The sequence below is a fragment of the Peromyscus eremicus genome, chromosome 5 (genome assembly GCF_949786415.1).
Source record: "Peromyscus eremicus chromosome 5, PerEre_H2_v1, whole genome shotgun sequence".
NCBI lineage: Eukaryota > Metazoa > Chordata > Mammalia > Rodentia > Cricetidae > Peromyscus > Peromyscus eremicus.
The window spans coordinates 124,137,213-124,162,575 of record NC_081420.1 but is presented as its reverse complement, the minus strand read 5'-3'; the positions used below and the strand labels follow the sequence as shown (position 1 = coordinate 124,162,575).

General features: G+C 52.1%; 2 protein-coding genes across 7 annotated transcripts in view; one reads left to right on the top strand and one right to left on the bottom strand.

The window, feature by feature from the left end:
• Window positions 1-18,199, top strand: part of Tecr (trans-2,3-enoyl-CoA reductase) — a 42,685-nt gene extending 24,486 nt beyond the window's left edge. The window contains exons 3-14 of one of the 6 annotated variants that reach the window (XM_059264356.1): window positions 15,580-15,630; window positions 16,106-16,157; window positions 16,460-16,507; window positions 16,595-16,698; window positions 16,778-16,893; window positions 16,973-17,078; window positions 17,156-17,228; window positions 17,308-17,351; window positions 17,447-17,504; window positions 17,579-17,667; window positions 17,838-17,883; window positions 17,967-18,199. In XM_059264356.1, the coding sequence (XP_059120339.1) occupies window positions 15,580-15,630; window positions 16,106-16,157; window positions 16,460-16,507; window positions 16,595-16,698; window positions 16,778-16,893; window positions 16,973-17,078; window positions 17,156-17,228; window positions 17,308-17,351; window positions 17,447-17,504; window positions 17,579-17,667; window positions 17,838-17,883; window positions 17,967-18,094 (915 nt within the window). In that variant the 3' untranslated portion in view covers window positions 18,095-18,199. The remainder of the gene's footprint in view (window positions 1-15,579; window positions 15,631-16,105; window positions 16,158-16,459; window positions 16,508-16,594; window positions 16,699-16,777; window positions 16,894-16,972; window positions 17,079-17,155; window positions 17,229-17,307; window positions 17,352-17,446; window positions 17,505-17,578; window positions 17,668-17,837; window positions 17,884-17,966) is intronic. The other 5 variants (XM_059264357.1, XM_059264360.1, XM_059264359.1 and 2 more) reach the window with 5 other exon arrangements.
• An 82-nt stretch (window positions 18,200-18,281) lies between these two features.
• On the bottom strand, window positions 18,282-23,147 carry Ndufb7 (NADH:ubiquinone oxidoreductase subunit B7). Its single transcript, XM_059262655.1, has 3 exons — window positions 22,964-23,147; window positions 18,664-18,832; window positions 18,282-18,466 (listed from the first exon to the last, which is right to left on the bottom strand). The coding sequence occupies exons 1-3, from the start codon at window positions 23,073-23,075 to the stop codon at window positions 18,334-18,336; spliced, it is 414 nt and encodes a 137-aa protein (XP_059118638.1). The 5' UTR covers window positions 23,076-23,147; the 3' UTR covers window positions 18,282-18,333.
• Window positions 23,148-25,363: the final 2,216 nt, after the last annotated feature.

The following is a 25,363-nucleotide window of genomic DNA, read 5'->3' as shown; positions in this document are numbered from 1 at the left end:
GCTTTGGCTGTAAGCAGAGCTTATGTCCTTTTACAGGCAGCCCTGGGGAATGCAAGGGCCTGTGTCCTTCTTGGTACTTTCAGAGTCCTGTCGCCCAGGGAAGGGAATAGCAGCTTTGGCTGGGCTGTGGGAATCTTGGTCTGTCAAGTTAGGTAGGGAAGGAAGTACGTACGGGCATCAGGCAGCCTCTGGTGCTGGAGGACCCTGCCAGAGTCTGACCCATGTGTGCATGTGTGTGTGTGTGTAGATGGTGGGTGGAGCTCTGGTTAGGAGGAGGTTGGGGAAGGTCACTTTTAGGGGTGCTGTCAAAACACAGTATCAGAGCTGGGCAGTGGTGGCGCACGCCTTTAATCCCAGCACTCGGAAGGCAGAGGCAGGCGGATCTCTGTGAGTCTGAGGCCAGCCTGGGCTACAGAGTTCCAGGACAGGTTCCAAAGCTACACAGAGAAACCCTGTCTCGAAAAACCAAAAAAACCAAACCAAAACAAAACAAAAAACCCAAAACCAAACAACAACACAAAAAACCAAAAACAACAACAACAAAAAAACACACAAAAAACAAAAAAAAACAAAAAAGCCCCACAGCATCAGAATCTTTAGGGATAGGTATAGCAGAAGCGTTACTCTGTCACTTGGTGTCCTAGGGGATTGGTTCTAGCACCTTGAGGATGAAGAACAAGTATTCTCAAGTCCCTTCTAAAACTGGTGTGATCTTTGCATAGGGAGTGTGCAGGCCTTCTGTAATGCCAGGGAATAAGGACAAGGAAAAATGTGTCCCTGTGAAATCAGGCTATTGCCTGTTCATGCTCTTGAACTTGTGATTCTGTCTTGGGCTCCTGGGTGCTGAGATTATGTCTGCTACATACACATGCCTTTTCACACAGGCCTGTAGCCCAGGCTAGCTTTGAATCCATTTTGTAGCTGAGAATGACTTTGAACGTGTGGTCCTCCTGCCAGTGACTGTGTGGCACTGTGCAGCGTTCTGCTGAGTCACATTCCAACCCAATGGTGTCATGTTTTAGAGTAACCCTTTTTCTTCTCTCTCTTTCTCTAGGTCTCTTTTTTTCCCCCTAGTGTATGTGTGTGTGTGAGAGAGAGAGAGAGAGAGAGACAGACAGACAGACAGACAGACACTGACTGACTGTCTATCTGTGTGTTCCTGTTCTGGCTTCCTGCTAGTTTCCAGCTGACCTCAGAGCTTTGGGATCTCTTGATGATGTGAGGGTCTGTTTCTGGTCACTGACCCAGTTGGCAGCCACGTGATTCATCTCCCTAGAAGCCCACCAGAGAGGAGAACACACCACCTTCTGGCCTCAGAGGGTATGGCTCAGGGTTGGGGCGCGTGGCCATCTGGCTTTGAGTACGGGACCCGGCTCCCGTCCCTGTGAAGACAGTTAAGCCTTGATTCAGTGCTCTGTGGTTTGCCATTCCTCCCGGTTTCTTTCCTTTCTTGCTTTTTTTTTTTTTTTCCATTGTTAGAGCTGGAGGCCAGCAGGGGACATTGGTTCCTCTGGGGTTGGAATTACAGGACATTGTGAGCCGCCATTGTGACTTGGACACTGGGAATGGAACTCTACAGGAGCAGCAAACTGTTTGTTTTTTGACACAGGGTTTCTCTGTGCAGCCCTGGCTGTCCTGAAACTCGATCTGTAGACCAGGCTGGCCTTGAACTCACAGAGATCCACCTGCCTCTTCCTCCCGAGTGCTGGGATTAAAGGTGTGTACCACTGCCCGGCTCGCACAAAAGTTTTAATGTTAAATTGGGAAGCATCTTATTATCAGCTTAACCTTCCTATTGATGAGGCTTTCCTGGAATTTACTATCCCAGTATGGCCTTGAACTCATGCTGATTCATTGTCTCAGTGTCCTGAGTGCCAGGATGACAGACATGCTTCACCTTGCTTAGCTCTGACATACACACTTTGTTTTTTTTTTCTGAAAACTGGTGGCATGTGCTAGTTAGTGGTGTCCCAGGAGCCAGGAAAAAGGTACCCTTCCCCCGACTCCCCCCTCTTTACCTTTCTTAGTCCAGGGCCCCTGATCCTTTCACACTGTCTTTGTAGCTACATTTGCTCCACTGTTGTCCTTCTCCCCCAGCATCCAGAAGGCTCCTAAGAACCAAACCCGTCCAGGCACTACGGTGACTTGCTCCGTTAGTCCCAGACTGCTGTGCTCCAAGCCTCCTGATCTCCATACTTCTCCCAGGGAGCCGCCGTGGCTCGGAGCTCACATTTGCAGACCTGGTTCCCCAACCCTGTGTCCTCTGGTTCTCTGCCCTCTCTGCTCTGCTCTCTTTCCCCTGCTGAGGGTTAGGGTCTGGCTTCTAGGGCTGTGGGGTTTTTCTTGCCCAGACTTGTCCTGAGGAGCCCTGGAAGTTAGGTTACTGAAGGAGGCCACTGCAGTGAGCCTCAGACAGAGCTGAGTGGTGCAGTACCAAACACTGCCTGCATGGCCTGACTGACCCTGCAGCTGCCATGGAGCTAGACTGGGACTTGAGCCCAGATTGCCCACTATGGCAGAGTGATGTCATCCATCCACCCATCCATCCACCCCCCCACCCCCCCACCTTCCCATCCATCTATCCATCCGTCCATCCATCCACCCACCTTTCCATCCATCTATCCATCCATCCATCCATCCATCCATTTCTTTTCTTTTTCTTTTCTTTTCTTTTCTTTTCTTTTCTTTTCTTTTCTTTTCTTTTCTTTTCTTTTCTTTTTTGAGAGAGAGTCTCACTGTGTAACCTAGGCGACAATCCTGCCTATACCTTAGTGCTGGGATTAAACTCCTGGCTTTCCCCCGTAGTCTTAAGTCAAACTCAGGTCCTTGTACTTGCCAGCCTCTTAGGTTAGCTCTTGAGATAGGGTCTCAGTATTGTAACCTAGGCTGACGTGGCAATCCTCCTGCCTCAACCTGCCAGGTGTTGGGATAGCAGGTGTACACCATTGGCCCTGACTGTGGACATTCCCATCATAGATGAAGCAGGGCATCCTGCAGCTAACGCAGCAGTCTGGGCTGAGGAACTGGGGTGGTTTATTCAACTCTATTTTCTTTTCTCTCCCTCCCCATTATGCCTTTGAACACAGCTAGTGTTGACATTAAGACAGTGAAGACCCTGCTATGGTGGCAGCATCCTGTTGTCTCAGCACAGCAGAGGCAGGGGGTCAGGGGCCTCAGCAAGCCTGGCCTACAGCAGATCCTGCCTCACTTCACAGTCTCCATTTGATCAGCAGGGAAGGCTGGCCTCTAGTGACGTGCTGCAGGGTGTTAGGGAGGAGAGAGAAACTCAGCCTCAAGGCAGATTACAGCAGCTTCTCTGGAAGTCACTGATGCTACTGCCTTAACTTCCTGAAGTATCCACATCACACCCATTCCTGGCTTCGGGTTTTTTTTTTTGTTTGTTTGTTTTTGTTTTTGTTTTTTTTCAAGACAGGGTTTCTCTGTGTAGCCTTGGTTATCCTGGAACTCACTCTGTAGACCAGGCTGGCCTCAAACTCAGAGATCTACCTGCCTCTGCCTCCTGAGTGCTGGGATTAAAGGTAATAATATTTTGGTATTAACTTACTGTTTAGATGTTATAGACTAATAGAATCCCATCAATGTTTACATAAAATGTTCAGTACAGTAGTCTAGAGATGATGTCATTTACAAGTAACTTCATTCTGAGGTAAAAATAAATTACATGTCAATTTTAATGTTGGTGGTGGCAGGGGCTGGAGAGATGGCTCAGCATTTAAGAGCACTTGTTGCTCTTACAGAGGACCTGTAAGAGTTTGGTGTTCACAACTATCTATGATCCCGGTTCCAGGGGATATGACATCCTCTTCTGATCTCCATGGCACCAGGAACATACGTTGTACACATATTTACATGCAGGCAGAACACTCATACATAAAATAAATAAATATAAGGAAAAGGTGGTGGGAGGGCTGCTGAGGTGGCTTAGCATAAAGGTGCTTGCCATGCAAGCTTGAGGACCCGAGTTCGAGCCCCTAGAACCCAAGAAAAGATGGAAGTCGAAAACCAGCTCCACAGAATTGTCCTCTGACCTCCATATACATGGTCCTTAAGAAATGAACAAATTAATAAAATAATTGGGTGCTGGGAGATGGTTCAATTGGTAAAGTGCTTGCCGTGCAGACATGAGGACCTGAGTTTCATTCTTAATGCCCGTGTGAAAAACCCGGGTGCATGGCTGTAATCCCAGTGCTGGGCAAGAGACATCCCTGGGACTCAGTGGCCAGCCAGAGTAGTGGAATCAGTGAGCTGTAGGCCAGTGAAAGGCCCGTCTCAGAAGAACAAGGTGGAGTAACAACTGAGCTTGTCTTCTGAGCTTGTCTTCTGACCTCTTCAAACATGTGACAGACACACACAAGTACCCATGTGTAGCCTCCCCACAATAAGGTGGGATAAATCACTCTCGTTGCTCAAGCAGGAGTAGTGATAATAAACAGTAAAATACATTTTTTTTTTAAAAGTGCTGTGGATGGGATCTGGGGCCTTGTGTCTTCTAGGCAAGAACCCTGCCACTGAGAGCCACACCTGGAGCACATCCAGATCCAGGTGTATTCTTTTTATTTTTGAGATAAAGATTCTGCCATGTAGCCCAGGCTGGCCTGAACTTGAGATCCTCTTGCTTCATCCTCCCAGTGCTGGGATGCCTAGCTTCCAGGTGTGTGTTTAATGGGCACACACATACACACACACACGAAACAACAACAAAACTAAACAACTGAAAATGAAAACTCCCAAACTAACAAGACAAAATAGTATGTCCAAACCTGAGTCCCACCTTCAGCTTCCCTCCCAACCTCAGTGTCCTCTCCTGTTTAATGGCAGGCCGTGCCCTTGTGCCTCCCTCTCCTCGGCCCTTCTTGTCAAACGTGAGCACGCTCTTTCCCTCTGCCCGTCTGGCTTCAGCCCCACCACAGTGGTAGGCTAAAGCCAGGCTGGCATGCTTGGTCTGAAGAGGGCCAGGATCAATCTGCTAGGCTTTTTGGGCCTGGCCCAGCAGCCCCTCCTCAGGTGGGCTCCTGAGGCGCAGGAGCTGCTGGGGTGCCAACCAGCAGGCCTGGTGGGGTGTTCCAGAAGTCTCTGTATGGACCTAGATGTTGGAATTCCATTTGCATACATGTGTCTTGAAATAAATCAGTTAGAAATGTAAAAGTCAGCTAGGCAGTGGTGGTGCACACCTTTAATCCAGCATTCCAGAGGCAGAGGCAGGCAGATCATTGTGAGTTCGAGGCCAGCCTAGTCTACAGATCGAGTTCCAGAATAGCCAGGGATACACAGAGAAACCCTGTCTTGAAAAACAAACAAACAAACAATGTAAAAGTCGTTCCTGATTTTATAAAAATGTACAGTGGGGCCAGGTGTAAGCAGCCTGGCATCCCGGCACTCTAGACAGAGGCAGAAGGAATGGACATTTAAGGCTAGCCTGGGCTATATAGTTAGGTTTTTTTTTTTTCCCCCACAAGAACAAAAGTAAAACAAAAGCAACAGTGAAACCCCAGTAGTGGCCAGAGCTGGCCCGTTAGCCAGAGCTAGCCAGTTTCTTCACCAAAGCCATCATTTTCCCACCCTAACCTGAGGGGAAAAAAAATTTTTTTTGGTTATTATTATTTTTTTTCTCATTGCTGGGGATGGTACCCAGAGCCTTGTGCATGCAACTTGTGCCTTACTCTTGAGCTATACTGTCAAGCTCCAAAGTAATTTCAGTAACACACATGCATAGGACTTGAGGGAAGTACAGTGTAAGAGTCTTTGAGATGTGGTTTCTTATCTGGAGTTACCTCTACGTGCTACCGTGCCTAGCACCATTGGAATTTTGAGGGAATTATTTTCCCAGCCTTGAGCTGGACTCTGTCCCCAGACTGATTTTCAAAAGGATCCTTTAAAAACCCAAGCCAGAGCTGGGGGTGGTGGCTCAGGCCTTTAATCCCAGCACTCAGGGGGCAGCAGATCACTACAAGCATGGCATATAGAGTGAGCTCTTAGGTCAGACAGGGCTACACAGTGAACCCTGTGTTAAAAATCAAAACAAAGCAAGCAAAAATAAACTCAAGTCAGGCCTTACCCTCTTCTGTCCAGAGCTCTCCAAAGCTCCCACTCACAGTAGAAGACCAAATCCTCACCCCACCCTTGGGGGCCCGTCTGCCATGTCACCTGTTCACACCTCTCCATTCTCTCGTGCACATGACTGTAGGCTACAGTGTGAGCCCCTGCTGTGCTTCATTTCAGGTCTGTGCACAGCTGCTCTTCCCTTGAGGATGGCTGCCTTTGAGCTCTTTACTCCTTCAGTATGGCAAGGGAGGCATTTCTTGACCACTTTATGTAAAAATCTACACTTGCCTCATGCACACAGCACACCCCTTTCTCTTTTTCATGCTTCACTTTGGATGTCCTGTTACCTTCTCATATATTATATAGAACTACTTACTATATTCATTTTCTTGTTGCTTCTCTTTTATACTGGGGTTGAAACGAGACCTTATATATATACTCAGCAAGCTTCTCTCTTTCCATGGCTGAATCTCCAGAGACCTGAATGTGCTGTGGTTTTTCACATACAAAAAGAAGAAATCTTTCTTTAAGAATGAGTTGTGAGTGAGGATCCTAGAGGGCTGTTTGGCAAGCTGAGCTCATGGACAGACTCACCTGCCTGCTGGCTTGGGTGGAATCAGCAGTGGGCACAATGGACAGTGGCCGATGAGTCAGTCCATCCTCAGGTTCAGCGTCTTCGGCTTCCTTAAGCTTCCTGGCTTGCCAGAGTCTTCCTGTAATGGAGAGAGGCCTGTATTAGATCACCAATTGCAAGAGGGTGATAGGTGTGAGGGCCCGGGGAGAGGACAGGTGCACCTCTGGAGAGGGCAGAGGGTGCCCAGGCTGCAGCCCCCACAGTGGGGGCTCATCCATACTAAGGAACAGAATCAGGTGAGGTCCAGCCCTCTGAGTCCTTAGCCTTGTCCTGGGGCTGGAGACCTGTGCTCCCCAGCTGCAGTTTCTGCTCAGTAGGGTGACAGTCTCACTCCAGCAGCCTTGTGAGAGCAGTAAGGCAGATGTGCATACTGCCTGGCCACGCCCTTGAGGGAAAGAGAAGGAGAGCAAGGGAGTGACTGTAGGCTTGGGGAGGACTTCTGGGTGGACCACATCAGTGTGATAGGGGTGTTTGGAGATGGCTGCCCCATCCGGCCCTGAAGTGCTGAGGATAAAATCCCTGGCCTTGTACACAACTAAGCTCCTGCTGTCCACTGAGATATAGCCCAGCCACCAGGAAGATTTTTTTTTTTTTTTTCTGGTAAGAATTGAGTTCAGGGCCTTCTGCGTGTGAAGTCTAGGTCTCAGCCCTTCCTTTGAAGCCGTAGATGCTGGGCAACTGTTAGACTTCCTGATTCTGGCAACTAGGGCAGGGTTCTTCCTGCCAGTCCACTGGGTGGTGCTATAGCAATCTTTTTATTTTTAATTTTATTTGAGACAGTATTTTGCTATGTAGCCCAGGTTAGCTTTGGATGCAGCTTCCTCTGCCCCGTGCTAGGATTTCAGGCATGACTGCCACACTTAGCCCACAGCAGTCATTGTGAACATTCCCATTTGCCTGTCTGACCTTACCTAGTGTTGGAGACAGCTCTACTTTCCCAGGCGGGAGGGTAGCCTTCACCTGCCATAGGAAAACATGGAGTTGTTGCTTCACCCTGCCTTTGGCTTCTCTGGTTTTAGGAGATGGCCTGGGTATAGCCTCACTGTGCCAGGCTGGGTTAGCAGAAGTAGGTACACGGGGTTCTGGTTCAGCCCTTGGCTCCTCTGTAGCACCCATGTGCCCTGTGTAGGTAATACATTCTGCATGCATTTGAAAATGGAGACTGGCCAGCCCTTTCAGGTAAACTGTGTTGTAGTGCTGGTGTCCATGTGTGTGACTGTGTGAGTTGCCTTCTGGATAACTGGGTCTTGGATGTCCCTTCCTACCTCTGTGCCATGCTGAGGATGTAACCTAAGAGCCTTGCATATACTAGTCAAATGCTCTACCATTCAGCCATACCTCACTTTTGTTTATTTTTATTTAATTCTTTGTGATGCTAGAGGTCAGTGCAGCTTTTTGTTGCTTTTTGAGATAGGCTTTTACTCTGTAGCCCTTGCTGGGCTGGAACTCACTCTGTAGATTAGGCTGGCCTCAAACTCACAGAGATCTATCTTCCCCTACCTTCAGAATACTGGGTTTAAAAGTATATACTGCTACACTCAGCACAAAGAAAAAATGTTGTTGGGCAGAAGCAGAGGCAGGTAGATCTTTGAGTTCAAGGCCAGCCTGGTTTACCTGGCCAATTCCAGGCCAGCCAGGGATGTACAGTGAGATCCTGTCTCAAAAACAAAACAAATAGAAATCCCCAACAGAAAAAAATAGTGTGTGTGTGTGTGTGTGTGTGTGTGTGTGTGTGTGTGCTATGGTGTGCTTGGACATCTGTGTGCTTGCATGTTGCTGTCAGGGTACTTTACAGTAATCTCTTCTCTCCTTCCACCATGTGAATCCTGGGGATAGAACCTTGTCATCAGGCTTGGTGGCAAGCATCTACCTGCTGAGCGGTCTCTCCAGCCCAGTCTTCCCCCTCTTCCTTCCCCTCCCCCCATGTTTCAAGATGTAAGCTCTCAGCCACTGTTCCCCACACCCTTCCCTCCTCCACTTCACTGCTGTGGCTTCTGCACTTGGTGCCAGTCCTGACTTGAGAGCCTGTGGACATGGTGTTCAGACCCTGGCTCCTGTCATGTTGCCACAGGGACTGGAGACGAAGGCCTGGTCACAGGCCAAGATAGGTGGCCAGTGTCTCTGCTGTTCCTGCCCTGGGCAGCCTGTTCCCACTACTGTCTCCACAAGAGCCTGGTAGGGAAGGAACGCTCCCTTGCCCCTGGTGCGCCCTGGAGAAATGAAGTCAAATGCCAAGACCGCTAGGGAAGGGCGAGTTTGGGTTAGAGCAGGTGCAGTCTGTTCTGGTTTTCTGGCAGCTGTGTCCCAGTCATCAGCTATCATAACATTATTAGGGTTACTGGGTATTTCTGGAAAGTAAAAGGGAATGGCAGCCAGAAACACTGAGCTGGAGTCTCAGGTGAACACGGGGAAGCTGTCTGTGACTGGTAAGCTGCCTGCACCGTGCTTAGGCCAACAGTTGGGCCAGGTCTCTGTCGTCTGGGCTCAGCAATAACTCTAAGAAGAATGTACATGCCCTTATGCCTCATGAGTGCTTGCAACAGCTGGCTGAAGGACCAGAGAGGTTCTGTAGCATTGAGCAGAGAGAGCATGCTGCTCTGCCACATGGAGGTGCTGGCTTTGTGGCTGGGTTGTCTTGCTCTCTGCATCGCTGTGAACTCATGGCCAGCTTTTGGAAGGGCTGACATCCTGGCTCAGGCATTCATTCCCAGGTGACCTGGTTGTGCTTCGGAGCTTGTGGACCTTGCTTCCTCATCTGGGATGTGAATGTGAAGCCTGCTGTGGTTGTTTGAATGACAGTGTCCCCCACAGAGTTACATATTTTACTACTTGGTCCCCAGCTGGTGGAACTGTTTGGGAAGGATTAGAAGGTGTGGCCTTGTTGGAGGTGTGTCACTGGGGATGGGCTTGAAGGTTTCAAAAGCCCTCATCATTTCCAGTTGTCTTTCTCTGCCTCGTGTTTATGTTTCAAGATGTGAGCTCTCAGTTACTGCTCCAGTGCCATGCCTTCCTGCCTCCTGCCATGTTCCTTGCTGTGAGGGTCATGGACTCTAACCACTGGAACCATGAGCTCCAAATTAAATGCTTTATTTTATAAATGGTCTTGGTCTTATCACAGCAGTAGAAAAATAACTAAGACACCTACAGTTCCTGCTTCCTCAGGCTACTGGGGCATGAAAGGAGACGTACTTGTGAAGCATTTGTGTCTGGGCAGGGTTGTAACTGCCCGTGTTCCCACCTAGAGTCACTGAGCAGGTCCCATAGTTGAATAATACCCAGAGTCCTAGGTGCACGAGTTAGTGGCTGACCTGGAAGACTGGGTGGCTGCACCAACCTGACCTGTGACGGGAGCCCTGCAGCCGTGGTCCTGCTTATCGGCAGAGAACCTTGGGGCAGCAGGGCCCGCACATTTGTGAAGAGGCGCATGCATCTTGAGTCCTTGTGGCATGCCGACATTGCAGACCCCACTCTTTCAGCCTGGCCTTCGTGGGGCTGCTCCTTCCTGCTGGGCTCAGCAGGTCACACTCTTGCTCCTTCATCCCTACTTTGAGACTCTCTTGAGCCTGTTGTTTCCATGTCCATCTGTCTAGAATCAACCATTAGGCACCCTCTCCCATCCCTCACTGTCTCCTAGCCTCTGTCTGCCTCATCCCCTCAGACTGTTCCGCCAGCACCGGCACCTGTGAACACTTGAAAGAGACTGTGGCCCTTCTCTGCTCAGAAACTCTCTGGGAGTCCCGTTGGAGCCCAGGTCAAAGCCAAGGCCTCGCCATGGCCACCAGGCCTTGTACAGCTGAGTCTCTCCCTGCTCTGGCCTCCCGTTCTTTCTCATGTTGGCCCCCTCCCTGCTCCTCAGGCATGCTGGACACAGTGCAGCCTTAGGGCCTCTGTATTTGATTGGCTGTTGCCTCTGCTTGGAACTTCTTTCCCTAGATGGGTGAATGGCTGTGTCCTTCCCCAGTGCTCAGGCAGGTCTTTCTCAGGGAGGTCTTAGCCAGCCTTTTCGTTCCTTTACCTTGTTTTTAGCTCTAATTATTATTATTATTATTATTATTATTATTATTATTATTATTATTTTGAGATAGGTCTTTCTGACTAGCCTAGCCTTGAACTTTGGGTGGCTTCCTACCCTGCTTCATGAGGGCTTACTAGGATTACTGGCATGAGCTACCATGCCAGCTGCAACTGTCCCTGTCCTCTGCTTCTCCATCTTGGATTCCTGCAGCTCTTGGTGACAATACAAGTTGCTGCGGTTTGTTCTTCCCTTAGACCCTGTCCCTTGACAGAGGCTAGAAGTGAGAGAAAGGCTTGGTAGTGTTGTTCCCATGTCTGTACTTAGAGCAGTGCCCGAGGCCTGGGGAGGGAGAGAGAAGAGAGGCAGGTGGTAGCTCCCCAAGGTCTCTCTGATGCGAGAGGAAGCCTCGGGCTTTCTCGGTTCCATCCTGCACCCCCGCTGTTTACTTGACCATGATGGTTAGGACTGTGCTGCCTCTCCTTCCACCGGTTGGCACAAGGGGGCAGTGGAAAGTATTGCAGCCTCTCCTGGCTGTCACCGCCCCCTTTCAGTCCCCTACGCCCACATGGTCCCCTGTTGCTTGTGTCAGGCTCACTGCCACCAGCTGGGTAGGGCATAATTCTCACAGCCCTCTGACCTTGGGTCCCTTCATGGATACAGTCAAGGTTGCAGGACCAGGGGCCTGAGTGCTCAGCCAGTGCCTGGCTGGCTGCCTTGCACATCGGCCACTACCCTTCTGCTGCAGTCAGTCCAATAATATGGTATTCTCCTGCGTTCCTTTTTTTCTGAGACAGAATTTTGGTATGTAACTCCCATTTTCTGATCCTCCTGCCTCCACCTCCCAGTGCTGGGGTTATAGACTTGTGCTGCCATGGCTGGCCCAGTGTTTGCTTTTGGTGGCATTTATTCTGGATGGGAGATGTTTAAGTGTTCCTGTGCTTTGCTTCCTTTCTTTTTTGTTATCTCTAACTCCTACACTAACAATGGGAGGTAGCAGTTGGAAAGAGCCCCCCTTGCAGCTGAGGAAGTGGATAGCTTGTCAAGGCCACATAGATGGGAAGTGGTTTTTTTTAAAGCTTAGTGTCCAGGGAATGTGTGTTGCTACCTCTAGGCCATGCAGAGCCTATCAGCTCTTGGGTCACCATTGAGGGATACCCCAGTTTCTCTGGGGGCTGGCACCTGGTGAGCTGATCCATTCTCTGTGTAGGGTGCCTCAGAACCAGGGTGCTGTATAGGCTCAGAATCACCCAGGGAGCAGGAGGCCCTTACCAGATGGCTGCCTTTGATGTGGTTTTGGGCGGGACAAAGCTCCTGCAGAGGTGAAGGAGCAGCCAGAACAGGCCTGGGGGAGCTGTGCGGGGACCTCAGGCCTGACCCTGGTGACTTTTCCCTAGGGTTATTGCTGAGCTGTGTTCCCCCTGGGGCCACTCTAGGGGCCAGAAAACATCCAGGCCCAGGACAGGTGATGCAGGGATGCTTCTCTTTGTGCAGGCTGGGCCAACCTCAAGAGTGAGACCTCCGAGTCTCAGAATAAGGGACAAGCGTCTCTCTATTGCATCAACCTTGATCTTGCCACACAGTGGAGTGCCAAGGCCATCCCCCTCCCGTCCTTTAGGGTGGGCTTCTTCCTGCCTCTCAGTCTGCTTTGCTGTCCTTGACCTTGGGCTAGCAGGAGCTGCTGTTGGCTGGGTTGGCCTTGTTATCTCAGTCTCTGTGGGTGAGAATTCTTTACAGACAGTGGAACTGTCATCGCAGAAGCAGCATGGGTGCCCTGTGCCAGGGCTCCTGCCCTTGTCTTTGACCCTGCCCATTGCGCTTTCAGCAGCAGGGGGTCCCCCAGCCTGAGGACTCAGGTTACCCTCCTGGACTACCCTTATCTGTAGCTATCCTGTAGGGTTCCCTTCCTTAACTCAGCTGTGCTGCTTTCTCTCCAGGAGGGGCCAGAGCTTGCTGGCTGCCTGCCCTCAGCGTTCAGGACCCATGTATGGGCACCTTTCAGTACCCTGCTGTGCTCTGACTCCAGACCCGGGTGCCCCTCAGGGTTGTACTTTAGGCTGATCCCTGTGTGTGTGTGTGTGTGTGTGTGTGTGTGTGTGTGTGTGTGTGTCAAGTACAGGGTAGGGGTAGCAGTGATTGAGGGGTGCAGTGGGGACTGAGGTCTAAGAGGTGCACATGGATTTCCCCCCACTCTCCTTAGTTGGGAGAGAGCAGATCCTACATTCCCTAGAGCTGTGTTGTCTTTTCCTTTTTGCTGGACACTTTGTCTGTCTGTTGCTTGTGGGGGCTGGGGTGTAACTCTGGTACAGTACCTGCCTCACTATGTGAGAGGCGCTACATACAATCCCAGAGCTTTTGGAGTTCCTGTGACTGTAAATAAAAGTGCACAGTTCAAGTGGGTGTGGTAGACAACTAATTCCTCAGCACTTGGGAAGCTCAGACAGTGTTGGAGTTTAAGGATATCATGGGCTAAAGAGTCAGTCTTGCCCCTGAGTGCCACCCCCACCCCCAAAAGTACACAACCAGTGGCATTCAGCACATTCTATTGCGCAGCCCCACCAGAGTGTCAGTACACCTCTGCATCACTCACCAAGAGCATCTCCCCCTGCTGCCGCCCCCTCCCCCCGCCCCCTCCCCCACGCCCCCTCCCCCACGCCGTGGAGGCACCAGCAGGCTGCTGTCTGCCCTGGGCTGGTCCTGGCCACTCTCAGCCTGGAAGTCTGTCTTCTTTCACCCAGCCAACCTCTTTGTACACTTAACATAGCTTTTATCCTGCTTTTGATTTTGAAATCATTCTAGAGGCTCAAGGAGTTGCAAAAATCGCATCTAGAATGGCCTCTGGCCCACTGGGAGAAGACGGCTGTGGGGATCTGGGGCCTGGGCAGGACGTGGGAGGCCCCTGACTCACCTGGTTCAGGCACTCCTGTCCTTGTCACAGGTTTGGGAATTGCTGTTCGGTGTGGCCCCTCTCCATGCTGCTTTCCTGCCACCCACTTGCAGCCAGTTGGTGCACCAGGACTCCTGGCCTTGTTGCAGAGTCCCAGCTGGGGGAGGGAGTAGGGTTTCAGCCCTCCCCGGCAGCTGGCCCAGTAGGGAGAGGGGCTGGTTGTATTTTAAGCTATTGAGTGGTTCAGCAGGAACTCCGTGGCCTTCTCTCCCAGTGGACATTGTGCTGCCTTCCTGGGATTCACATGGACTCTGAGCATGTGCACAGTGCTCATGGGGTCCAGCAACTATTAATATATCTGCAACCCAGAGCCCTGCCGCTTAGCCCCTTCTAGCACACTCCTCAAGTACTCATTCCCTCTCGTTTCTCTTTAGTGGGGTCCAATGTATGACTCTTGGTCTGGTATTGTTCTTGTGGGGTTCCGTCCTCTGCCCCTCAGGCCACAGGGTGAGTCAGAGTTTGCAGCTGATAGCAGGTGATCTCTGTGCACTCTCCTGTGCTGTGTGCAGGATGTAGGCTCTGGCATCGATGAGCAAGCCAGCTAGGGTGCCACTGGCTGGCATAGGAGCCTTGCTCTCAGTTCAGACCCAGGCCCTGCAAGGCTGCCTCAGTGTGTAGGGTCACCTTCGTGGGGCCTCCCTCCACATACATGCACACACACATGCACATGCTTCCCCCTGCTAGCTAGCTTCATGTGGGTCAGGCATATCCTCTCAGGGACCCCTAGCAGGCCAGGCTGAAGGATGGGCCCTAGGACTCTGCTGTTGGGAGCATGCAGGTGGCAGTGGCCAGCTTCTCTGTCCCGTGATGCCCCCTCCTTTAGGATGAGAAGTCGTGGATCCCCATAGGGCCCTCAGGTCTCTCCCGGCCAGCGTGGGCAGTGCAGAGCACCGTGCCAGCCAGCAGCCTCCTCTGACCTTCTGGGGCAGATGGCTCAGATCCCCTGGGGCTGTCTCCTTACTCTGTTCCTGTGTACCACTGTCTAGCTCTAGTCTAGGATTTCTCCTTTGGGGGCTGTGGACCCCAGGGGTATAGGCAGGCCGCCTGGGTTGTGCGTTGAAGGCTTTGGAGCAAGACTCATCCATGGGTGAGCACATTGATGTTAGCCTGATGTGGTAGACTGCCGTGTAGGTGGTTTTGAACCAGGTGTGGTGGAACTGGTGAAAAGTGAGGTGGGTGGAGAGGGGTGGAGGGCTTTGCTCACTCTTTCCTCTCCATACTTAGGATAGGTATGCTTCACCAACAACTCTGGAATTTGTCACCTCCCTGGGAACACAGATGCACAAGGGAAATAATCCAGTGTCCCTTACAGCTTAGAAGTGGAAATGGAAGCTCTGTCTCACAGATTCTCCAGATAGCTGGCATTTCCCCAGGCCCAGTAACCTGTCCTCCAGAGCTGGGCACTGGGGCTGGGGTTGGGCTAGCCACCCCCTGCCACTGGCTGGAGTGATCTTCCTTCTCTGGGAGATCTTCTTGCCCCTAGCACTTTTGAGGACCTGTGTCCACCCAACTGCCTCTATGAGGGTAGCCCCCAGGGGAGGACTGTGGTGTGGCTCCTTTGGGGGACTCGGCTGGGATGGTTTTATATTTAGCCGGGCCTGGCCCTGGTGCCACTCAGGTTACATCTGGCATTGAAACTGGCTGGGCCTGGTCAGACACAGGCTTCCTTCCAGCACCGTGGCAGAATTTGATCATGCTGCCCAGCCCAGCTCAGAGCAGCTTTGTGAGGGGAGGTCGGAGGTGGGGGCTGGCGGCTGGCAGTGGGCATCACAGCCTGGTAGGCAGAGCAGTAGGGCCGGCAGTGGCATGGATATCAGCTTGAGCATGGCGGGCAAGGAGGCCCACCAAGGCCTCGATGCTCTTCCCATGCCCATGCCTCACAAGGTAGCCAAGAAGCATAAAAAGGCGGTTCTCTTCTTTGAGGTGGAGATTCTGGATGCGAAGACAAGGGAGAAGCTGTGCTTCCTGGACAAGGTAGGACTGTGACCCTGGTGGTGAAGCGCCAAGAGCTGTAGGGCTGTGCAGAGATTGGCAGCCCCCTTGTCCTTCAGAGGGCACACAAGGGGTATTGCCTTCATCGACAGCTGCAGTTCTCAACCTGTGGGTCGCGACCCTGCATATCAGACATTTACCTTAAGATTCATAACAGTAGCAAAATTACAGTTACGAAGTAACAACGAAATAACTTTATGGCTGGGGTCACCACAACATGAGGAACTGTATTAAAGGGTCACAGCATAGGAAGGTTGAGAACCACTGAGCTAGAGTGAGCAGCCATGGTCCCTGCACGGGGCTGGAAGCTGGCTGCCTGGTAGGGAAGGGACAAGGCGCCTGGAAGGGCCCTGTGTCTGTAAAGCCAGCCGGCTTGATCCTGACCTGCCTGTTCCTGGCACCCCTGCCCCAGATCCTGGGTTTAGGCTCCTGTGGGGCTGATTCCGTTTTCTCTTAGGTGGAGCCTCAGGCCACCATTGCTGAAATCAAGACCCTCTTCACCAAGACACGTGAGTCCAGGCACCTACACTTCTGTCCTCATTCCGGTCACCCTTCTGAAGGGACCTGGGCTTCCTTAGGGGCTTGTAGAGGTGGCCTGTCAGCACACTGGAGCACAGTCAGGCCCTCGGACTGTGCAGGCTGCCCCCGTGTGGCCACCAGCAGGAATGCTCTTGTTATCCAAAGGACAAAATCCTCTTGCTGTTTGGCCCTGTGTCCTTGCACAGGGTGGGAGGAGCCGGGGGTCCCAGAGTTAGGGTGGGCAGACTGAACCCAGCCAGACTGGGTATTGCAACCCCTCACCTTCTCCTAGCAGACCCGCAGTGGTACCCTGCCCGACAGTCCCTCCGCCTGGACCCCAGTGAGTACAGCTGTCCACCAGCCTTTCCCTTGGGCTCCTGGGGTCCAGATACCAGGGCAGCACCTGAATACTGACTCATTTCTGTAGAGGGAAAGTCGCTGAAAGATGAAGATGTCTTGCAGAAGCTTCCTGTGGGCACCACAGCCACACTCTTCTTCCGGGACCTGGGAGCCCAGATCAGCTGGGTGACGGTGAGCCCTGACCCCTTCCCTGGTCTCTGCCATCAGCCACCCTAGGGTGGCTCCTCACCTTGTCTCTGGGTATTCCCAGGTCTTCCTGACTGAGTATGCTGGGCCCCTTTTCATCTACTTGCTCTTCTACTTCCGGGTACCCTTCATTTATGGCCACAAATATGACTTCACATCCAGTCGGCACACAGTGGTGCAGTGAGTGGGGCCCGGAAGAGGGTGGGGGGGAGGGGGGGAGGGTTGCATCAGCCCCAGCTGAGTCCGCTATCCCCACTAGCCTCGCCTGCATCTGCCACTCCTTCCACTACATCAAGCGTCTGCTGGAGACACTCTTCGTGCACCGCTTCTCTCACGGAACCATGCCTTTGAGAAACATCTTCAAAGTGAGCACCTTCCTCTTTTTGCTCTGCCCACCAGCAGCACCCGCCCACCCTAGGCTAACACATCTGCTCTCTTTCAGAACTGCACCTACTATTGGGGCTTTGCTGCATGGATGGCCTATTACATCAACCACCCTCTCTACACACCCCCTAGTAAGTGGTCTCAGACAGTGCCCTCACCCTGTGACCCCATCATGAACCTTCCTCTTACGGGGCTCTCCCTTTTCTGCAGCCTACGGAGCCCAGCAGGTTAAATTGGCGCTGACCATCTTTGTGGTAAAGAGGCTGGGATGGCAACCAAGTGTGGTGAGGTGAGGTAGCTGGGTCGGGTGAGGCTAGGGGCTCTAGATTGACCCTGTTCTTCTTGATAGATCTGCCAGCTTGGCAACTTCTCCATCCACATGGCTCTTCGGGACCTTCGGCCAGCTGGTGAGTGGCCTGCTGGGGCTGGGTGAGCTGGTAAGGAAGGAAGGGGTCTGACTTACTCTCGTCCTGCATGCCAGGGTCCAAAACCAGGAAGATCCCATACCCCACCAAGAACCCCTTCACCTGGCTATTTCTGCTGGTGTCCTGTCCCAACTACACTTATGAGGTGAGGGACGGCTTTCTTCATCCCAGGTTTGAGGTCCTACATGAGGTAAAGGGGTGGGTTGGGGGGGGTAATAAAGCTTGAATTTGGGGAGACTGCTGCCTTCCGTCCCCAGGGATACATGTGATGCTGGGCTTGCCTCTGTGCCCTCACCCTGCTTGTGCTGTCCACAGGTAGGGTCCTGGATTGGCTTTGCCATCATGACGCAGTGTGTTCCAGGTGAGTCCCTTGTTCCTGTGTGGTGAGTCCCTGGTTCCCTTCCGGCGGGGCATCCCTATTCTGATATCCCATTCTGCCCACAGTGGCCCTCTTCTCCTTGGTGGGCTTCACCCAGATGACCATCTGGGCCAAAGGCAAGCATCGCAGCTACCTGAAGGAGTTCCGTGACTACCCACCCCTGCGCATGCCCATTATCCCTTTCCTGCTCTGAGCAGTTCCTCGTGGGCCCACCAAGTAGCACTGTCTACCTACTCCCCCTGACCTGGGGTGACCATGGCTCTCCAGCAGCAACAATAAACCTGCTTTTCCAGCTGGACTTGGGCTTTGTGTTCTTTAGGGGTACAGGGGCCACACCATTCCTTCCCACCCTTGAAGCAGTACACATGAGGGTTGGGCAGGTGACCCAAAGCTTTTATTTCACTGATAGGTCCAGAGGCGGGTGGGTGACCCCTAGAGGGCCATCTCAGGGCCCACCTCTCCTTCTCCCTGGCCTTGGGCTATCCGTTGCGCCTTCTCTTCCCTCCGCTTCTTCCTCTGGAGCAGTCGCCGTTCACGTTCAAACTCCTTCATTCGCTTCACGTAGCTGAGGGCAGAACAGAGAGAGGGTCTCAGTGCCACAGGCGCTGGCCCGACTCCATTCCCAGCCACCAGGAAACCCTCCCACTGGAATTCTGGCCTGCCCCTCAGGTGGCTCCAGCCCTCTCCCCATGTGGCGCCCGTGTGGTGTGCACAGGTGTGGTGTGCACAGGTGTGGTGTGCACAGGCGCAGGGCAGGCTCACTCCAGGTGCTCGCAGTAGTCCCAGTCGTGCTGCTCATGCTTGCAAGCCAGGAAGTTGGGGAAGCTGTCCCGCTTGCACTTCAGCAGCCGGATGAGGTAGTGGGCGCAGTAATCACGTTGCTGCAGCGTCAGCTGGGCATCGTTCATCTCCTGTTGCGTGGCCACCATCACTGTGGGGAGTGGTGAGGCGCTCAGCACCAGAGCCAGCCCCCAGCTCCACCAACCCCCAGGGTGCACATGGCACAAATGAAGCCACATACCAGGGTGTCCCTCATTGGCTTAGCAGAACCCATTCGGATTATGGCCAGGCCCTGGCAGAAGGAAGAGTGCCAGTGTTCCTTTTGGGCATCTAACAGTACAGAGGGCTCTCACATCCCTTCCTCTAGTGATGTCGTCTTCCAAAAAGTCCCGATGGAGGTGGAGCTCAGGGTTCACCTTCTGGCCCCTGCTTCCCCACTACAGAAAGATGCCAGTTCCAGCATGGACATGCTGCCAGACAGAGCTGTGGTGACAAGTGTCTCAGGAATGCATCATTAGGTGGGCCAGTGCAACCAGCATAGTGTACTTGAACAAGATAGACTCATCACTAGCTTATAGGACTTGGAAATGTCATTGTATGGGGTCTGATGCTGACATAAACATCACCATGTATGTGGTGCACATTTTAAGTATCTAGCTCTGGGCTGGGATGTGCCATCACTGGATTAGGAATAGTTGTCATATCCCAGCCTGTGTACCCATTGTGCCCCACCACCCCATACCTTGTCAATCCAGCAGGACCTGATTCGCTGGGTCTGCAGGCCTACCTCCTCTCCAGACCTGTGCCTTGGTCCTAGCCCCCTTTGATTGCATTAAAACATGTTCTCACAGAAGGCCTGGTGGTTCCAGGCCTGTCACCTCAGCTACTCAGGAGGCTGAGGCAGGAGAGCTACAGAGTGGGTTCAAGGCAGCCTTACTGACTGGGGAGAAAAAAACATAAAACCAAAAACCAAGGGTAGGGAGTGCTGGAAAGGGGGGTATGGGGACCAGCCCCCACACTTATTTACCCCAGGACTCTTGAGGATGAGGAATAAGAGACTTAGGTAGAAACAGAGGGGAGAGACACAGAAAACACACAGGATAGATCCAGGGTGGGCTTGGATCCTTATCCACCAGCCCAGAAACTTTATTCCAAAGGTCTATTTATAACTGCCAAGGGGTGGAGAAAAGGCCTCCCCCTCGCTAGTTACAAAACACCTGCATTCAGGCCCGTGGTCCAATCATTCTCTCTATGCAGACCTGCTGTGTAAAGCCATTAGGAAACCTGAAAATGGGCTCCCACAGTGGGGCCATGAGAAGACGCCTGTGGAAAGAGCGTTCCAGGTAGAACGGTGACAAAGCCTTGAGGCGATAGGACTGGGGTCAGGGCTTCACCACCTGGGTTTGGGCCTGAACCCAAGGAAGGTGGAGCTGTCCTTTCCAGTGACTGCAAAGTGAGGACAGAAGGGCGTCAGGGGAGGGCAGAGCTCCGAGTCAGTCATTAAAAGTAGAGGGGTGCATACCAGTAACCTAAGCACTTAAGAGGCTGAGGTAAGAGGATTTTAAGTTTGAGGCTAGCCTGTGCTAATGCTGGCTGGGCCTGTTGGCTTTCTCCTGTGATCTCAGCACTTAAGAGGCTGGGCGGAGGGGGATCTGGAGTTTGAGGCCAGCCTGTGCTACAGAATGAAACCCTGTCTTAAAAATTAAGGTGGCAGTGGAGGGTCGTGGTGGTCCTGGGGAGAGAGAAGGTGAAGAGTGATTGGAAGACACTCTGAATGCTGACTTCTGGCCAACACGCATGGGTGCGTACACATTCACACACTAAAACTAACACAAACAGCAATAAAAGAAAACAAAAGCCAGCAATGTCATCCCAAGTTGAAGGTTAAGGCTTCCCTTGGAGAGAAATTTGGCAGGACTGCTGCACACAGGGCAGTTGTGAGCTGTCTCCAGGACAGGACAGGGCCTCGGCTTCAAGGCATCCAACAGGGAGCTGAGGAAGAGTGAGTGAAAGTCCAGGGCGATGGAGGTGATCAAGGTAGAACTGAGGAATGACGATGGGCTTAGTGATATGGCTGGGGAGCTTTGAAAGAAGTCCTTCAGTGAAAGGGGAAGCCGGAGGAGGTGGGCCAGAATGGGATTTTACACTTGTTTTTGAGACAGGCCTGCTGTGTTCTCTAGGAACTCATGATGTCCCTCCACCATATCTGAGTCCAGGAGGATGTTAACCATGGATAGGCAGTGTGTTGGCATGCCCACAGGAGACTGCAGGGATTCCAGAGCAGAGTCCTTGTGTTGTAGAGGGTGGATATAAGGGGGTTCACCTGAAATGGGGGCTCTGCCAGGCCAGGGACAGGGGAGGAGGAGTTTGAGGACGCATGGGATGGGGAGGGGAAGCTGTTCCTGCTTTCCTAGCATACCCAAGGTTAAGGAAGAGGCAGTAAAGAACTGTGGAGGTATCCAAAGGCTGGCGTCACTGAGCACACGGGGCTGTGACCTCAGTGCTCCAGAGGCTGAAGGGAAAGGCTGTGAGTTAGACCAGTCTGACTCTACAATAAACAGAAAGGGGTTCAATGAGGGAGGAACCTGGATACTAGGGCCATAGGGCTGGCTGAGTTTGCCCAGGGTTTTGGTGCTGGTCATTTTCAAGGCTGACTGTGGGCAAAGCAGGCTGTCAGGTGGATAGATGGGCTGCAGGTTCAGTTGGGACTAAAGGACTCCATGGGGTCAGGACTCTGGAGTGATTACACGACCTCCCAGCATACCCAGATGCATGTCCTTGGACTCCATCCCTTGGAGGGTTCCCTGTATACAAGTCATCACCTACCGAGCAGTCACTAAGACCTGTGTGTGTGTGTGTGTGTGTGTGTGTAGGCCAGAAGACCGAGTTAGATGTCTTCTCTAATTATTCACCCACCATATTTTATGAGACAAGTTTTCACAGAACTTGCTCACTTACTAGCTAGACTGACTGGCCAAAGAGGACCCTGGAACCACCTCTACCTCCCCTGTACTGGGAGCACATGCATAGCTCCACCAGCCTTTTACGTGTGTGACAGTTTTCTCCCACATAAAACCTTTTTTTTTTTTTTTGGTTGTTTGTTTTTGTTTCAAGTCAGGGTTTCTCTGTGTAGCCCTGGCTGTCCTAGAATTTGCTTTGTAGACCACACTGGCCTGGAACTCACAGAGACTGACCTGCCTCTGCCTCCTGAGCGCCAGGACTAAAGGTGTGCACCACCAAGCCAGGGAGCAGAGCTTCTTAAACAGGAAGTAAACAACAGCTTAAGGAAACCCTGAAATGGACCAGATTCACCAGGCCACTCCTTCCCCAAGCTTAGACCAGCTCAGCTCAACCAAGCTCCCTGGCGGAAGCAGATTAAAGAAGCGGTCCCTCATGCTGGGTAGGCTTTTGGTGATGGCAGCTGTCTTTGTCATTTCTGCTCCTGTGACTGCAGTAGAGCTCACTGGTTCACCAAGCTGGACTTCAGTGCTATCCTTACCTTGCTCTGCCATTGCTTCCCTCCCTGGGGTGAGAAGACAGACTTCTGCTATCGGTTCCACAGGGAACTGGAACTCCGGTCCTCATGCTTGCATGACAAACACTTTAGGGACTGAACCATCTCCCAGCCTACACAACAAACCTTTTGGCAATGCAAATTTGTGTCTTTCCTCTGCTTACAAGTGAGGGCTCCACCCGTCCTTGGAGCGAGCCTCATCAGTTCCATATACATCCTTCTTTTAGCCTTTGCTTCCACACCTCAAGTTTTGCTTCTGTCAGATCTGCTTGCCCAGTGGGCTCCCTGAAGACAGTGCCAGTGTTTCTCTGCTACCATGGGGCATCCCAAGTGCCAAAATGGGACTCTGCCCAGAGCTGTCACTCTGTAAGCCTGTGATTTTCCCACATAGGAAGAACAAGAGCCGTGCATGTACACAAAAGGCCCTGGGTTCCACCCCCAGCACCATCACACCAGACGGGACAGATGCACGGCATGACCGTCCCACCCCCGACCTTGTATTCTTGTACGTAGCTAAATATGAGCGACACCTGTATGGCGATGCAAAGAACACGTCCCTATGCTCCGCGCTGTGCCCCGGACGAAGAGCACCTGCGCAGCCTCGTTTTCGCGCAATCGGCTGTCCTGTCCCAACCCTTTGCTCCAGCCATGCCCGCAAAGCCTCCACGTTGATGGAGGTCAGGCGCCCTCCCGACCGGACCCGACCCTTTGCACACAGGCAGCGCCGAGTTTCGCTGGTCTGCAGTCGCGCCTGCGCTCTGAGCTCACCGCGCTCCTTGCGTTCCGGGAAGCCGTAGTCCGGCGGGAAGCTGGGCATCTGCAGGGGGTCAGGCTCCACCGAGGCGTCCCCCACATAGCGCCGGGCTAGATGCGCCCCCATAGCTGCTCTGCCTCACCCTCCTTTGGCAGCCGGGGTCACCTCGCTCCTACCTGGAAGCACTGTTCCTTGGCTTCCGGGTCATGGAGATGAGTGGTGGGGGAAGCCGTCCTGGCCTGCTGGCACCCCCTGGCGGTCTGGAGGAGACAGGGCAGGTGTGGCAGACGCCAGTTGGCTGGACTGCCTGGCTATCCAGGGAGCTCCAGGGGCGGCCTGTCTGTGCCCTCTCTGCCCAGTGCTAGGATTACAAATGTGCGCCTCCAAGCCTGCAGTTTACATGGGTATTGTGGACACTCTGTTCCACATGCTTGCATGGCAGGCATTTTATAGACGGAAACCACTCCCAAGCTCATTCTTTTTTTAAATTAATTTTCTTCTTCTTCTTCTTCTTCTTCTTCTTCTTCTTCTTCTTCTTCTTCTTCTTCTTCTTCTTCCTCCTCCTCCTCCTCCTCCTCCTCCTCCTCCTCCTCTTCTTCTTCTTCTTCTTCTTCTTCTTCTTCCTTTTTGGTGTTGGAAGAGACCCCAAAGCCTAGCACATGGTAGACAAGTGCTCTATCATTGAAGTACACCACCACTTCCAACCTCCCAACCTCCAAACACTTTTCATAGGAGTGCCGGTGTGTATGCACATGTGTAGGTGTGCATATGAGTACATTTGCTGGTCAGAGGTCAACTTTGGGTGTCATTACTCTGGCACTGTCCATCTTGTTTGAGACAGTGTCTCACACTGGCTATGAACTCCCCAAGTAGGCCATGCTGGCTGGCCAGGAGGTCCAAGAGATTTAACTATCTGCCTGTCTGGTTCTGGAATTGTAAGCATGTGCCACCACACCCAAATTTTTCTTACATGGGGTTTGGGGACTGAGTTTAGAGTTTAGGTCCTTGGGTTTGTAAAGCAATCATGTTCGTGACTGAGCCTTCCTCCCAGTTGTTCCAAAAACAGTACCTTTGTGACCCTGGGCTAGAACACGGTAAGCGAGTGCTCTCCCCCGGCACCCTGAGAGCAAACCCTGACGAAGGTGAGCAGACCTGTTGGTCTTCCCCGGGTCTTCCCAAAGCTTCTGAAGAAACCACTCTCATCCTTGCTTCCAAGGATGGATGAGTCCTTCTTCTGTGCCACCTGTCAGGGTGAGTCCTTCCCTGCTCCGTGTCTTGCTCTATCCATGCATCAGGGACAGCATATTTGACTCAGACTGAAGTGAAGTCCTGAACCAGGGAAGCTTCTCTTTTCAGAACTTCTCCTTCCTGAGTCTAGACTAGTTCCCCAGGCTGGCTGGTCAGCACGCCTCAGGGATCCTCCTGTCTTTGCCTCCTCTGTGCTGGGTTTACGGGCATGTGCTGCCTTGCCCAGCGTCCTTTTTACATGTTTTTTTTTTTTTGTTTGTTTTTTTTTTTGGTTTTTCGAGACAGGGTTTCTCTGTGTAGTTTTGCGCCTTTCCTGGAACTCACTTGGTAGCCCAGGCTGGCCTCGAACTCACAGAGATCCGCCTGGCTCTGCCTCCCGAGTGCTGGGATTAAAGGCGTGCGCCACCACTGCCCGGCCTTTACATGGTTTTTTATTTATGGTTTCCATTGCTGTAATGAAGCACTGCGACCAAAAGCAACCTGGAGAGGAAAGGTTCATTTTACAAGTTGTAGTGCACCATGCAGGGAAGTCAAGACAGTAAGACAGACAGGTCAAGAACCTGGAGGCAGGAACTGATGCAGAGGCCACGGAGGAGTGCTGTTTACTGGCTTTCTCAACCTGCTTTCTTATAGTGCCCATGGCCACCACCCCAGGGGTGCCACCACCCACAATGGGGACCTCCCACATCAATCAGTAAAAATGTACTGCAGGCATTCCCACAGGCCAGTCTGGTGGGGGCATTTTCTCAACTGAGGTTCCCTATTCCGAAATCACTCTAAGTGATGTCAAGTTGACAGAAAAATCAGCTAGCATACCCTGGCTTCTTGAGGTCAAACATGGGTTCTTGTGGTTCCAAGACAGGACTTTAAAATTGACTGAGCCATTTCTTTCTCTCTGTTTCTCCATTTCTTCTCTGTCTCTCTGTCTCTGTCTGTCTGTCTGTCTGTCTGTCTCTCTCTTTCAGTGCTACACACAAACACACTCACACTTTTTCTCTGTGTGTGTGTCTTCTCTCTGTGTGTCTCTCTCTACACACATACACACACATGCACACATTACTATCTGTATCTCTATGTCCCTTTTTCTTTTTTTAAAAAAGTTTTTTCTATTTATTTATTTTTGTTTCTTTGAGACAGGGTTTCTCTGTATGGCCCTGGCTGTTCTG